The sequence below is a fragment of the Balaenoptera borealis genome (genome assembly GCF_965194805.1).
Source record: "Balaenoptera borealis genome assembly, chromosome: 7".
NCBI lineage: Eukaryota > Metazoa > Chordata > Mammalia > Artiodactyla > Balaenopteridae > Balaenoptera > Balaenoptera borealis.
Window position 1 is genome coordinate 27855273 of NC_138864.1, and position 15522 is coordinate 27870794.

Genomic DNA, 15522 nt, shown 5'->3' on the forward strand with positions numbered 1-15522 from the left:
TTGCATAATGAAACAAAAGCAAGTTAATTTGAAAGAATTCAGTTTTAAAATACTTGTATTAAGTAAAGCAACATGTTTCATTAAAAGAATAAGGAAAACTCTTTTGATCTAATGCGTAGTTTCCTTAGTCAATAATTGTGAACTGAGATAAACACAGTCTTAAATATCACAGGTGAAGTTCAACCAGCCTTATATTTGACTATACAATTAGCTATGTATTTAGTCTTTAGTAAATGCTTTTGTTCACAGAACCCCAAATCATTTTAACCAATGTAAAAATAAAGCTATAATAGCCTAGTGTAGACCAATGTTGGTCTAAAATGGAAGTATGATTTATTAATTATATAAAGTTCTTTTCAGCTAAGGGACTTGTCATCCTGCTTTATACATCTCTTACAGGTGTCTACCTCATAAAAATTTACCAAATTTAAAATATAATAAATAAGAAATTACTTAAAATAGATTTGAGAAAGTGAGTTTATACTACAATATTTCTATAATTTGGAGCAAATATTATCAATGCCTTATGCTCTGCGTAATTATGAAATTATACCGTTCTCCTTCCTTTATCTTCTGCAGCTTTTTCATTCAGAAACATATATATTTAATTGAAGGCAAAAGGCTACACTTTAAGTAACCTGGCAGACAGGAACCAAATGTAATATATTTTGTGTTTAAAGGGCTTGAAACTTTTTTTATGGCCATTAATGATATTTCCAAGTTTTTACTGTTAAATACAGTTGTAAGAAGTCTTTTGACACTAACATCAAACTAAGAATGACAAATTGTTACACTTACCTCTGATCTCCTCCCTCTGTTCACATAAGTACAGACCGGGCTGAAAGCACCACTCCCACAAACGTACAAATGCGTGCGGTTGAAAGCCTGAATTACACGGACGAAATTCCCGCAGCCATGCTAAAACAATAGGTAAATAAGCAGTTAGTAACCGAATGACTTTTATAGCTATTTCTAAGTATCACTGTGATACTTTGTTATACATTTTTCTTTCTGTCCTTTTTAATTATTGTTAGGAGATAACAAGAGAACATGGTGTATTTTAGGAGGAAGGTAGTTTACCAGATAATGAGTAAAATGATATGTTTCTCGTATTTCAGTATTTATATACTGAAATAAATACATTAAAAAAAATTTTATGTTCTGAAACTTTATGTTTTTTTTTTATGTTCTGAAACTTTATGAGCTTACTCTTTATCTGAGAAAGTTTAGAAATTGAAAGGTACACCAAATTGTTTGCTCAGATTTTCCTCAAAACATTACACATACACACACGCACCCTCACATATTATATAAACATGTTTTGAATGAACTTGTGTTTATAGAAGGTCCATATTATCATTAGTTACAGTGGCAAACACTATTGGCCTTCATAATTGGTGAATAAAGCAAACCTTAAACAAAATGCCAGCATTGTTGCTTTCTATGAAAAATAATGGAATCCTGGATCTCTCTGCTCTTGATACCCTAAAATACTTTCCTCTCCCCCAAAACTCCTTTCTCACCTGTTCCCAATCCAACCATTGGAAAGGCTGTCATTTATTCACTCAATGGAATGCAAAATAATTATGGTAATTATAAGTTGATTATGACTTTGCAGAAATACATAAACATGGTCAGCACCAAATGCAGATCTCTGAAACTGAATTAACCCTTGCATGTTATACACTTGCAGGGTCACTATCCTTTGCTGACTACACATTAATCAAGCCTGAGGTTGAATGTGGTTCCCTTCACAAAGTCATTGATCTAGCAAAGAACATTATTAAAAATAATGTTAGAAATCAGAGACAAAAATTTTTATAAAGAAATATGTCAAAATCTAACAGGGGTTTTCCCATGCGTGGTCATACAGTGTATTTTTTTTTTCTCTTCTAGGTACCATGTATTTTACTAAATTTTTATAATACACATTTATTGTTTATATTATTAGAAAAGTAAAAAAAAAAAAAAACTTTGCTAAAATAGAAACTTAAAGTCAATATTATTTTATATTTTCTCATCATTTTCTCCTTTTATACTCATTGTTACTTGCCACCAAATATATGTTTATTTTCATATGTAGTAACTGTATACACATGTTTCTATTATGGATTTATATTATCAAATCATCAATCACCAACTCTGCTGTTAAATAAATTTATCCTTACAGACCAGACTATACACTTTATTTTTATTTTAAGACATTAAGGATTTTTGTTAAATATATAGTGTCACTGTATCTTGACACCTGTTTATAGAGGTACCTGGAAATTGACTACATAACTGCAGATGAAATGTGTTTCTCTGGAGAAAAAGCATAGATGAAGTACGGTGTATATATAGTATGCCTATGTTAAGGGTATCTGTGAGCAATGACGCTTGTGTTTATTTTTTTCACATCCAAGTCCAGTCATTCTGGGATTCTGTATATAACATTTTCCCGTAAAACACGAATTCGATCTAATTCTATTAATAATAGGTTCTGTCTTTACATTTCGAATACAGGTTATACTTGTTTCATGTATATGTTTATATCAACATATTTGTTATATATATGCTTATTATGGCTAATATTTTTGAAAATTTATTATGTGCTAGACATTAGAATAATCATTTTATATACTTAACCCCTTTTACTTCCCAGGAAGTTTGATTTTTTACATTTATAGATCACATGTATTGAGCAAACTATATGTACTTAGGCACTTTATATTCATTCAGATTTTTCAACTCAACCCCTTTTAGAAAACAGAAGCTTAGATCTTGTTTAGTTAACTCGCCTGAGGTCATGTAGCTAGAAACAGGTAACACAGATTTTCAAACACAGACGTGTTTTACATTGAATCTTGTACTTTTAACCACTTTATAATTTGTCATTGGGTGAGAATTCCATAGTTGTTACAGGGAAGTTTTTATAACAATTATTAATATTTACAGAGCTCTTAATCCTTTGATGTTAGCTGTTTTTAATCCTCACAGCAATGTTCCAGTTAAAGTATTCAGTCCCATTTTAGTGATGAGGAAATTGAGTCCTCAAAAATGTTAAATGAAGTGCTCTAGGTTTAATAAATAACTCTGGGTCTTGAATCATGGCTACCCTCCACCATGAAGACTAATTCCCACACTATCTGGTGATGCTTTACTGTGCTCCTCCAAAGCCTCCCCGAAGAGAAAAACATGAAAGGAAAAATAAATCAATTGCTTTAATTATTGTAAATCATTTTCTAGGTCCCTTCCATCTCCATTGTGCTTAGTTTCTGTCCACATTATTTCTGCCCTAGACCACTGCAGTTGTGTCAAGTCCATCCAGAAAATATTTATTTACTGAACTCATTCTGTGAAAGCACTGTATATGGTGCTAGCAATACTGAAATGAATAGATTCAGTTCCTGTTTTCAGAGAAAGGGGAGCAGAATACATCAGGCTGTAGTAGATGCTATAATAGGGTTATATTTTTCAAAGTATGCTATAGAAAGAAAGAGGAAATGAGTGATACTGAAGTGGGTGTAATGGTTTGAGAGTGGATGTCACTTGAGCTGGAACTTGCAGAATAAGCTAGAGATTCTGACAGGCAAAAGTGTAAGAAAGGAACATTCCAACAGAAAACAGCATGAACAGAAAAACTGGAGGCATGATAGCGCAGGATTTAGTTGGGGAATAATGCCTAGAGAGGACAGAGGATTATTGTGTGATGAAACCAGAGAGGCAATTAGAACTGGACTATCATCATGCCATAGCATGATGGGCAGCAGAGAGTGAATTTAAGCATACAGATCTCAGAGCCAGATGACCTGGGTTCAAACTCTGGCTTTATCTTTTACTAGCTGTTTGAACTTGAGATATTTACTTAGCCTCTCTGTGCTTCCATCTTTTTATCTGTAAATGGTGATGATAATATTTGTTGTAAGCAGTATACTACTGAAGCACTTGGAACAGTGTCTGGCACATAATAAATATACCCAGTGTTAGGTATTAGATTCTTTCATATATATTTTCAGTTCCAATTGTCAGTACAAACCCTGTGTAATGGACAGGGAATTTGTCCTGCATAGAGATTAGTACAGGTCCTGACCACAGTAGACATCCACAAAAGGTTTGCGGAATGAAACATCAGTGAAATTCAATACCATGGATGCTTTCTTTTTATTGCTCAATTCTCTTTCAAAACTATTTCAAGGTACAATGCTAAATGAAAACTCAAGTTGCTAACATTACGCAGAATGTAATACCATTTTATGTATATACATATACATGTCATATACTAAAATGCTGGAAGAATATATCCCCAATTTTTAAGTTATTATGTTTGGGTAGTGTAATTTATTTTATTTACTTAACAGTGTGTGCTTACTATGTGCTATGTACTGTTCTAAGCTCTCTGCAAATATTAATTCACTAATCCTCTTAATAACCCAATAAGGTAGGTTTTATGAGTAGCCCATTACACAGTTAAGAAAAATGAGACACAGAGAGGTTAAGTCTCCAGGGTCAGAGAGCTAATAAGAGATTGTTGTCTGTTGCTCTCTGCATGCTTTTCTAGGCCTTCAAAAATTTCTGTGTTAACACGTATTAGTTATATAATTTTAAAATAGATGTTTTAAAATAATATATCCTGGAGCTCAGATTAATAGGGCTTTAAAAATATTGACTCTTCATGGTCCATACTATGCAATGGAAAAAAAAATACCTCTTAATTTTTTTCTTCTTGGTCTGGGGAATATATCAAGGTATTTTGATAAATGTATTCCTAAAGAAAATATATTTTCAAATAGTTTAGGATCCTCTGGTCACAGAAACAGGGAAACTGATATTCTACAATTAATAAATCAAGTTTGACGTTGTGTGTATGTAATGCATATAGGTCTAAATATATGTAACCATGCTTAATTTTTCAATGATCTCATACAGTATTTACTTAGCACATTCATTATCCTCTATCTCATTGGATATGTTTGACAGCATGTGTTATTGTTTAAGCTCAATTTATTTAGCATATGAATAAAATATTAATGTTCAGAAATAAATAGAGCATGTAGGAATGTGAATAAATAGGGGCAAAAAGGGAAATTGGGAGGTAAGTTATACTCTCTTAGCTGAGGCAGACAATAAGCTATATTCCCACCATGATAATTTATTTTCCTGATAAACATTAGTTTATTATATAGTATTATGATACACATTACCTGGGATCAAATTTTAAATTATATTGCATTATTTTCTAATAATTGAGTATTATTTTTATAGCTTTAATTAAAGTTTGATATAAGTAAAAAATCTAAAGGAATAAGAGATGTTTGATTCTATGGGCTTTTTTCAATTGTTATAGAAATATGAAATTTGTCACTAGTTTATGCTTTTCTTAGTAGAAGGTTAATATAATATTTAAAAGTAAAAAAGTTAATTTAACCAAAATATACCTTTAAAAATTGTGCATAATGAATTTATTATAAACTTATTAATCTAAAGGTATTAATAACTCAGTATCCACTGTGTCCTACCCCCAACCTGAGAAAAGTACTTGGAATAGATCCCCATGCTTACTGCTTCCATCTCCATTTTTCCAGATCTTGTTGAAATTTCATGAAGTGCCTAGATACAGATCTGGGCACTGGATCCAATCACTAAAAATGCAGTGAAATAAGTTCTAGAGTGTTTCAGGTGCACGCACAGGGAGGGGCAGCTAGCCCAGTCCTGGGTGGCAAGAAAGGACTCTCCAGAGAGGTGACATCTGCACTGTTATTTGAAAGGATGAGTAGATGATTTCCAGGCTAAAAAGATGGGAAGGTAATTCAACAAGAAGAGAATCACATGTAGCCTGCACCAAAGGCTGAAAGAGAGAAAGGGTACAACTTATTTGAATTTCAGTATTAATGAACTAGAATAAGGGGAAAAGTTAACATAAGACCTAGCATAATTGCCACCAAATCTATCAAACCTTTCCTAAATATCCCAGGTGCAATGAATTTTTTCTTTGTCTTTTGTGTGTATCCTCAGCATTTATCATATTCTCCCCGGAGAAGTGGCATGTTTTATCAACTAAGAGCAAAAAGATCTAGAGCCATATGTGCCTGAGTCGGACAGAGGCCTCCCACTTGCAGGCAGTGCAGCTTTGGGTAAGTTCCTTAGTCTCTCAGTGATTCAGTTTATCTATCTTAAAAATGTGGATGACGACAATAATGTCCATCTTGCAGCATTGTCATGAGGATTAAAATAAAACACTTAGAATAGCACCTGGCCCATTCCATTAAGTGTTGGCTAGTATTACTTGGTAATCATTGTATATATGTCTCATCATCTCCAGTATATTGTAAAGACTCTTAGAGTTAGGAACTCCACCTTATTTACCTCTGGTTCCTTCACTTCAATTAACTGATTTGTACAAATTAAAATATTCAGTTCCTGTATTTTAAAAAATGAAATATTAAGTAATTAGATGATATTTATTCCAAAAGAGCTAAGAGATTCTTAAATATTTGGTTTCATTGAGAAGTGTAATTAAAATGTTGTTCTATAGAACTTCTATTTAGCATCATTTTTCTGCCACTGGTATCCTGATTAAAGGACACTTGTTTGTAAGTACCTCACATGCCTTAAGCGAGATGAATTTGTCAACGTTCTCTTCTCTTGCATAGACAGAACATATATTTGAAAGTTAGTTTGGTTATTATTTCCCAGGACCCAACAGCGTTGGCTGTACTACAACAGAGTCCACTACCAGTTACCTCTGATTGGCCGTGTGGCAGAATATAAAGATATCCATGAATGATATTACAGCATGACAAAACTACGTGAAAACGTAAGCATGTATTGAAGATTTCATCTAATGACGTCTAATTATAAGAAAGCAAATAACAGAGCATTTCTACTTTGCCAAAGGGAGAAAGAAATCAAATGACTTGGCTAAGACTCTTCAGAAAATCAACAATAATTTTTGGAAAGAGAATGTGCAAAGGTATCTAAATCCTATATATTCTGCCTGTGGCAGTTTGTATGAATGGGACACAGAAATTTTTTTGAACAAAGAACAATTAAATCCAGTAATTACAACCACAGGATATTATTGTGGCAAAAGGTGAGACATGATCGCATAAACATCAATGGGAAAAATCTCTACATTAAAGGATGAAAGAAAATAGTTTAATTCATGCAAAATTATTGAAATCATAGCTTCAGGGGACCAAAAAAAAAAGTGCCTTTTCCACAACATTATACTTCATTCTGCTATTGGTTCCCTAGAAAACAATTGTAATGTACTCTTTTGAATGTTTCTTTCACATTTTTCTGGATTTTTTTCCTTTTCGATTGTGGTCCAACAGATCCTGTGGGTAGCAAATATGCTCCTGTGAGCTCCTTTTGCCCATTTAAAATTTTCTCTTATAAGGTGAATTATGAAACTAAAACAATGAAACCCTGAGCTGAGTCACTCCTGGTGAGCACTCTTGCCAAAACACCCGCTGGTGAGACCCAGAGATCTGCACTCCAGAGTCTGCTGTGGTCCTGCCTTAAGCCAGGCTTTTTCAGAACTTTGTTCTGAACTGCTAAGAATCAATAAAATATAAAAGTTTCATTTCCACACTTCTTCTCCCACAAGGAAGAAGTTTGAGACAAGAAGGTGAAATGACATCTAAGCTTCATTATAAACATTAAATGACTTGTGCACATTAAAGAGCTGTTCCATGTATTTTTTATAATATTCAAGAATAATTTAATGTGTCAGTTTCAGCAAGTCATTTGTAGAAATCAATATAGATTTATTCCTTGATTCTTTATATGGAATCTTTATATGGAATACATTTTGTAAAAGTATTGCACACTGAACATTTACTGATATTTGTATCTGCCTTGATTTTTGTTTCTGTGGTTATTTTTAATTAACAAAGATAACAGCCATTACTGGTGATTTATGCTTCTGGAATGTGCTGGCTAACCACTACCCTTTTGACGAGAATCTTTCTTTGGAAAAGCCCACATGGTATCTGGGAGCTACTCCAGACACTTGAATTATCATTATTTCAGCAGCCTGCTGAGAATTCTGCAGGTTGGATCCACTTTGAACAGGGGTTATTACTGAAATCCATCATGAAAAGTGTCAGGGTTCAATAATGAAAGCAACGCAGGAAATTTTTACCCAGTCAGGAATTCCTACGTTACAGTGTTTAAGATTTCCAATCACTTTGCATTTACATTTCTTACCATGTGTCCAGCAGAGGATTCAAAACACCAATACCCTTTGTCTCATTCTTGGATGCACTCAAAGTACATGAATTCAAAGACTAAATATTTAAGTTTTGGATTTTTTAAGCACTCACTGTGGGATCTTTGCCAGCCATTTTGCACTCTTCAACTTTGATTGTAGATGCTGGCCAGAAAACCTGCTCAAAAAGGAAAATAAAGGTTGCATAATCTCACTTGTATATATGACAGCTCAGTGCTCTTCATTTACTTTATGCTAACAGATTTCTTTAATTCTATATTTATATTTCAAATTTCTTCTTTCATTTTATGAACTCGTTAATAAAGATTTTATTACTTTATTCCAACAATTATGTTTTTGTTTGTTCCATGAATTTTTCCTTCAACAATTCTTTCTATAATATGTGCTCATTTACTAATGGTACAATTTTAAAATAAGGAAATTATTGATGTGCACAATATAATGTATATTTCCCTCCCTCTGATTTATAGTACACTTTTCACAACTGCTTATATCACAATGAATTTATGTTTATACTGCTATCTTGGGTTTTTTTTGGTAAACTACACAGCTAGGCTGGTGAATTTACTGCAAACTAGGTACTTCAACAGCTAAAATAACCTGGATAAAGATTCTCTCTCTGACATACTGTGCTAGCATGCTAAGTCATTGCAGCCTTGGGTCAAGTCTGATGGGGATGATTTTTTTTTTTCATTGTCAGCCTGTAGCTCATTGTTAAAATAATAAAGTCAGATGTGTTCTTGCTGTAATAAATTTATAATTAATTTACTTTTATTTCTTTACTTTAATGAAGCTCAATTTATTTCCTTGCTGTGAAATAGAATGATAAATATAGTTAACCCTTGAACAACTCAGAGGCTAGGGACACTGACCCTATATTTCAGTTCCACATCCAAAGATTCAACCAACCATGTATCATGCAGTACTGTAGTATTTACAACCAAAAAGAATCTGCATATAAGTGGACCCGTGCAGTTCAAATCCCTGTTGCATAGGCCACATTTCTTCAAAGAACACTGCATTTAATAATTGTGTTCTTTTCAAGGCCTTCTTGGTTTATGTACAGATGACAAGGTACTCTGTCCTTTAATCTGACCATTTTTCATGCTATACTCCATGCTTCTCCTTTTCCCTTTCGATGTATGTATACACAGGAAGTATTTTCTCACTTAGCTTCAAGTTGTAGATGGCTAAAAACTATGAAACTAGACATGGAGAATTGAATTGATTATATTTTCAGTCCTTGAAATAAGTAGTAATTTCCAAGTATTTATTGATACACGACCTGTATTTTCTATTGTTCTAATGATGCACATAATTTTTTCATTGTATTTGAAACTTTTAAAGAAAAAGACACTTAGGAATTTAGCATTGCCCTCATGAAAATGATAAACTTACACTCAAAGGTTCTTGACTTATGTTGTTAATATTCAAGGAAAGAATGTGATCTTTGCTGCCCACATATATCCGGTCCTGATCTTCATCCATTAATAATATCCTGTAGTCTAAAGGGTGGTGAGATAGGCTGAAGTATTCAGAGGTCTTGGTTTCTCGAAGCTCTGAAATAGTGAATAGCACAAGTGAAAATTGAGTATCTTGATTCCATTATTTTAATGAAAATTATCTTATGGAAATATTTACCAGAAAAGTCAAAATACATTTTCCTCCTACAATAAATTAATTTTAAAACAGTTATGTTAGTGGATATTTTTATTTATTGCCTCTACGCTGAATTAAAACATAAATAAATCCACAAATGCAATGTTAAAGTTTATAGTAGTACTACTTGATTACAGAATTATTCACATTTTGCTAGGACCTCAGCTCAGTTGTTTACTGTTTGTCATCAGCTCAAAGCTTGTTAAAATAAATCACCCAAAAAAATACAGCAAGTGAGTAGATTGAACAAAAAACAAAAGCAATGATGGTGTGAATGTCTTCCTAGACTCTCTTAATATTTTATGGTTGGACTCAATACGTTCATCATTTTAGGATTGTTGTTTCCTACCCTGAATATTTACCTTACTTCCTCAACGTAATTCTAACTAGTTTAATATATTTTTCTATAAATTACTTGGAAACAGACCTACTTTTTTTTCCATTACATGTCGTTCAGAAGGCAATGTCATTTAAATGACAATATGCCTATGTATATATAAAAAGAAAAATGTGAGATCCGGAGAGAAGATGGCAGAAGAGTAAGACGCGGAGATCACCTTCCTTCCCACAGATACAGTAGAAATACATCTACACGTGGAACAGCTCCTACAGAACACCCACTGAACGCTGGCAGAAAACGTCAGACCTCCCAAAAGGCAAGAAACTCCCCCCGTACTTGGGTAGGGCAAAAGAAAAAAGAAATAACAGAGACAAAAGAATAGGGACGGCACCTGCACCAGTGGGAGGGAGCTGTGAAGGAGGAAAGATTTCCACGCACTAGGAGCCCCTTCGCGGGCAGAGACTGCGGGTGGCAGAGGGGGGAAGCTTCAGAGCCACGGAGGAGAGCGCAGCCACAGGGGTGCGGAGGGCAAAGCGGAGAGATTCCCGCACGGAGGCTCGGCGCTGACCAGCACTCACCAGCCCGAGAGGCTTGTCTGCTCAGCCGCCGGGGCGGGCGGGGCTGGGAGCTGAGGCTCGGGCTTCGGTCGGATCGCAGGGAGAGGACTGGGGTTGGCGGCGTGAACACAGCCTGAAGGGGTTAGTGCACCACAGCTAGCCGGGAGGGAGTCCGGGAAAAAGTCTGCAGCTGCCGAAGAGGCAAGAGACTTTTTCTTCCCTGTTTCCTGGTGCGCGAGGAGAGGGGATTCAGAGCGCCGCCTAAACGAACTTCAGAGACGGGCGCGAGCCGCGGCTAACAGCGCGGATCCCACAGCAACAGGGGCGCAGAGGGAAAAACGGAGAGACTCCCGCACAGAGGCTCGGCGCCGAGCAGCGCTCACCAGCCCGAGAGGCTTGTTTGCTCCCCCGCCGGGGCAGGCGGGGCTGGGAGCTGAGGCTCGGGCTTCGGTCGGATCGCAGGGAGAGGACTGGGGTTGGCGGCGTGAACACAGCCTGAAGGGGTTAGCGCGCCACAGCTGGCTGGGAGGGAGACCGGGAAAAAGTCTGCAGCTGCCGAAGAGGCAAGAGACTTTTTCTTGCCTCTTTGTTTCGCGGCGCGCAAGGAGAGGGGATTCAGAGCGCCGCCTAAACGAACTCCAGAAACTGGCGCGAGACGCGGCTATCAGCGCGGACCCCAGAGACGGGCGTGAGACGCTGGGGCTGCTGCTGCCGCCTCCAAGAAGCCTGTGTGCGAGCACAGGTCACTCTCCACACGGCCCCTCCCGGGAGCCCGTGCAGCCCGCCACTGCCAGGGTCCCGTGATCCAGGGACAACATCCCCCGGGAGAACGCACTGCGCGCCTCAGGCTGCTGCAACGTCACGCCGGCCTCTGACGCCGCAGGCTCGCCCCGCCTCCTCTGTACCCCTCCCTCCCCGCGGCCTGGGTGAGCCAGAGTCCCCGAAGCAGCTGCTCCTTTAACCCCGTCCTGTCTGGGCGGGGAACAGACGCCCTCAGGCGACCTACACACAGAGGCGGGTCCAAATCCAAAGCTGATCCCCAGGAGCTGTGCGAACAGAGAAGAGGAGGGGAAATCTGTCCCAGCAGCCTCAGAAGAAGCGGATTAAAACTCCACAAACAACTTGATGTGCCTGCATCTGTTGAGTACCTGAATAGACAACGAATCATCCCAAATTCAGGAGGTGGACTTTGGGAGCAGGATATATTAATTTTTCCCCTTTCCCTTTTTTTTTTTGTGAGTGTATATGTATATGCTTCTGGGGGAGATTTTGTCTGTATAGCTTTGCTTTACAATAGCTTTATTTTACTTCACTATATTATAGCTTCTTTCTTTCTTTCTTTCTTTCTTTCCTTCCTTCCTTCCTTCCTTCCTTCCTCCTTCCTTCCTTCCTTCCTTCCTTTCTTTCTATTTTTTCCCCTTTTACTCTGAGCCGTGTGGACGAAAGGCTCTTGGTGCTTCAGCCAGGCATCAGGGCCGTACCTCGGAGGTGGGAGAGCCAACTTCAGGACACTGGTCCACAAGAGACCTCCCAGCTCCACGTAATACCAAACGGCAAAAATCTCTCAGAGATCTCCATCTCAACATCAAGACCCAGCATCACTCAATGACCAGCAAGCTACAGTGCTGAACACCCTATGCCAAACAACTAGCAAGACAGGAACACAGCCTCATCCATTAGCAGAGAGGCTCCCTAAAATCATAATAAGGCCACAGACACCCCAAAATACACCACCAGACGTGGACGTGCCCACCAGAAAGACAAGATCCAGCCTCATCCACCAGAGCTCAGGCACTAGTTCCCTCCACCAGGAAGCCTACACAACCCACTGAACCAACCTTAGCCACTGGGGACAGATACCAAAAACAACGGGAACTACAAACCTGCAACCTGTGATAAGGAAACCCCAAACACAGTAAGATAAGCAAAATGAGACGACAGAAAAACACACAGCAGATGAAGGAGCAGGGTCAAAACACACTAGACTTAACAAATGAAGAGGAAATAGGTAGTCTACCTGAAAAAGAATTCAGAATAATGATAGTAAGGAGACAAAATGCAAGAAGCATTTAACAAGGACGTAGAAGAACTAAAGAGGAATCAAGCAATGATGAAAAACACAATAAATGAAATTAAAAATACTCTAGATGGAATCAATAGCAGAATAACTGAGGCAGAAGAAAGGATAAGTGACCTGGAAGATAAAATGGTGGAAATAACTACTGCAGAGCAGGATAAAGAAAAAAGAATGAAAAGAACTGAGGACAGTCTCAGAGACCTCTGGGACAGCATTAAACGCACCAACATTCGAATTATAGGGGTCCCAGAAGAAGAAGACAAAAAGAAAGGGACTGAGAAAATATTTGAAGAGATTATAGTTGAAAACTTCCCTAATATGGGAAAGGAAATAGTTAATCAAGTCCTGGAAGCACAGAGAGTCCCATACAGGATAAACCCAAGGAGAAACATGCCAAGACACATATTAATCAAACTGTCAAAAATTAAATATAAGGAAAACATATTAAAGGCAGCAAGGGAAAAAAAACAAATAACACACAAGGGAATCCCCATAAGGTTAACATCTGATCTTTCAGCAGAAACTCTGCAAGCCAGAAGGGAGTGGCAGGATATACTTAAAGTGATGAAGGAGAAGAACCTACAACCAAGATTACTCTACCCAGCAAGGATCTCATTCAAATGTGATGAAGAAATTAAAACCTTTACAGACAAGCAAAAGCTGAGAGAGTTCAGCACTACCAAACCAGCTTTACAACAAATGCTAAAGGAACTTCTCTAGGCAAGAAACACAAGAGAAGGAAAACACCTACAATAACAAACCCAAAACATTTAAGAAAATGGGAATAGGAACATACATATCGATAATTACCTTGAATGTAAATGGATTAAATGCTCCCACCAAAAGACACAGGCTGGCTGAATGGATACAAAAACAAGACCCATATATATGCTGTCTACAAGAGACCCACTTCAGACCTAGAGACACATACAGACTGAAAGTGAGGGGATGGAAAAAGATATTCCATGCAAATGGAAATCAAAAGAAAGCTGGAGTAGCAATTCTCATATCAGACAAAATAGACTTTAAAATAAAGACTATTACAAGAGACAAAGAAGGACACTATATAATGCTCAAGGGATCGATCCAAGAGGAAGGTATAACAATTGTAAATATTTATGCACCCAACATAGGAGCACCTCAATACATAAGGCAAGTACTAACAGCCATAAAAGGGGAAATCGACAGCAACACAATCATAGTAGGGGACTTTAACACCCCACTTTCAACAATGGACAGATCATCCAAAATGAAAATAAATAAGGAAACACAAGCTTTAAATGATACATTAAACAAGACGGACTTAATTGATATTTATAGGACATTCCACCCAAAAACAACAGAATACACATTTTTCTCAAGTGCTCATGGAACATTCTCCAGGATAGATCATATCTTGGGTCACAAATCAAACCTTGGTAAATTTAAGAAAATTGAAATCGTATCAAGTATCTTTTCCGACCACAACGCTATGAGACTAGATATCAATTACAGGAAAAGATCTGTAAAAAATACAAACACATGGAGGCTACACAATACATTACTTAATAATGAAGTGATTACTGAAGAAATCAAAGGGGAAATCAAAAAATACCTAGAAATAAATGACAATGGAGATACGACGACCCAAAACCTATGGGACGCAGCAAAAGCAGTGCTAAGAGGGAAGTTTATAGCAATACAAGCCTACCTCAAGAAACAGGAAACATCTCGAATAAACAACCTAACCTTGAACCTAAAGCAATTAGAGAAAGAAGAACAAAAAAACCCCAAAGCCAGCAGAAGGAAAGAAATTATAAAGATCAGGTCAGAAATAAATGAAAAAGAAATGAAGGAAACAATAGCAAAAATCAATGAAATTAAAAGCTGGTTCTTTGAGAAGATAAACAAAATTGATAAACCATTAGCCAGACTCATCAAGAGAAAAAGAGAGAAGACTCAGATCAATAGAATTAGAAATGAAAAAGGAGAAATAACCACTGACACTGCAGAAATACAAAAGATCATGAGAGATTACTACAAGCAACTCTATGCCAATAAAATGGACAACCTGGAAGAAATGGACAGATTCTTAGAAATGCACAAACTGCCGAGACTGAACCAGGAAGACATAGAAAATATGAACAGACCAATCACAAGCACTGAAATTGAAACTGTGATTAAAAACCTTCCAACAAACAAAAGCCCAGGACCAGATGGCTTCACAGGTGAATTCTATCAAACATTTAGAGAAGAGCTAACACCTATCCTTCTCAAACTCTTCCAAAATATACCAGAGGGAGGAACACTCCCAAACTCATTCTACGAGACCACCATCACCCTGATACCAAAACCAGACAAAGATGTCACAAAGAAAGAAAACTACAGGCCAATATCACTGATGAACATAGATGCAAAAATCCTCAACAAAATACTCGCAAACAGAATCCAACAGCACATTAAAAGGATCATACACCATGATCAAGTGGGGTTTATCCCAGGAATGCAAGGATTCTTCAATATACGCAAATCAATCAATGTGATACACCATATTAACAAATTGAAGGAGAAAAACCATATGATCATCTCAATAGATGCAGAGAAAGCTTTCGACAAAATTCAACACCCATTTATGATAAAAGCCCTGCAGAAAGTAGGCATAGAGGGAACTTTCCTCAACATAATAAAGGCCATA

General features: G+C 37.0%; 1 protein-coding gene across 1 annotated transcript in view; it reads right to left on the bottom strand.

Annotated features, from left to right (window-relative positions):
- SEMA3C (semaphorin 3C) overlaps positions 1–15522 on the bottom strand; it is a 192658-nt gene that overhangs the window by 81805 nt on the left and 95331 nt on the right. Inside the window, exons 3-5 of the mRNA XM_082399365.1 lie at positions 9614–9774; positions 8310–8372; positions 799–918 (exon numbers count right to left, since the gene is read on the bottom strand). Coding sequence (XP_082255491.1) covers positions 799–918; positions 8310–8372; positions 9614–9774 — 344 coding nt within the window. The remainder of the gene's footprint in view (positions 1–798; positions 919–8309; positions 8373–9613; positions 9775–15522) is intronic.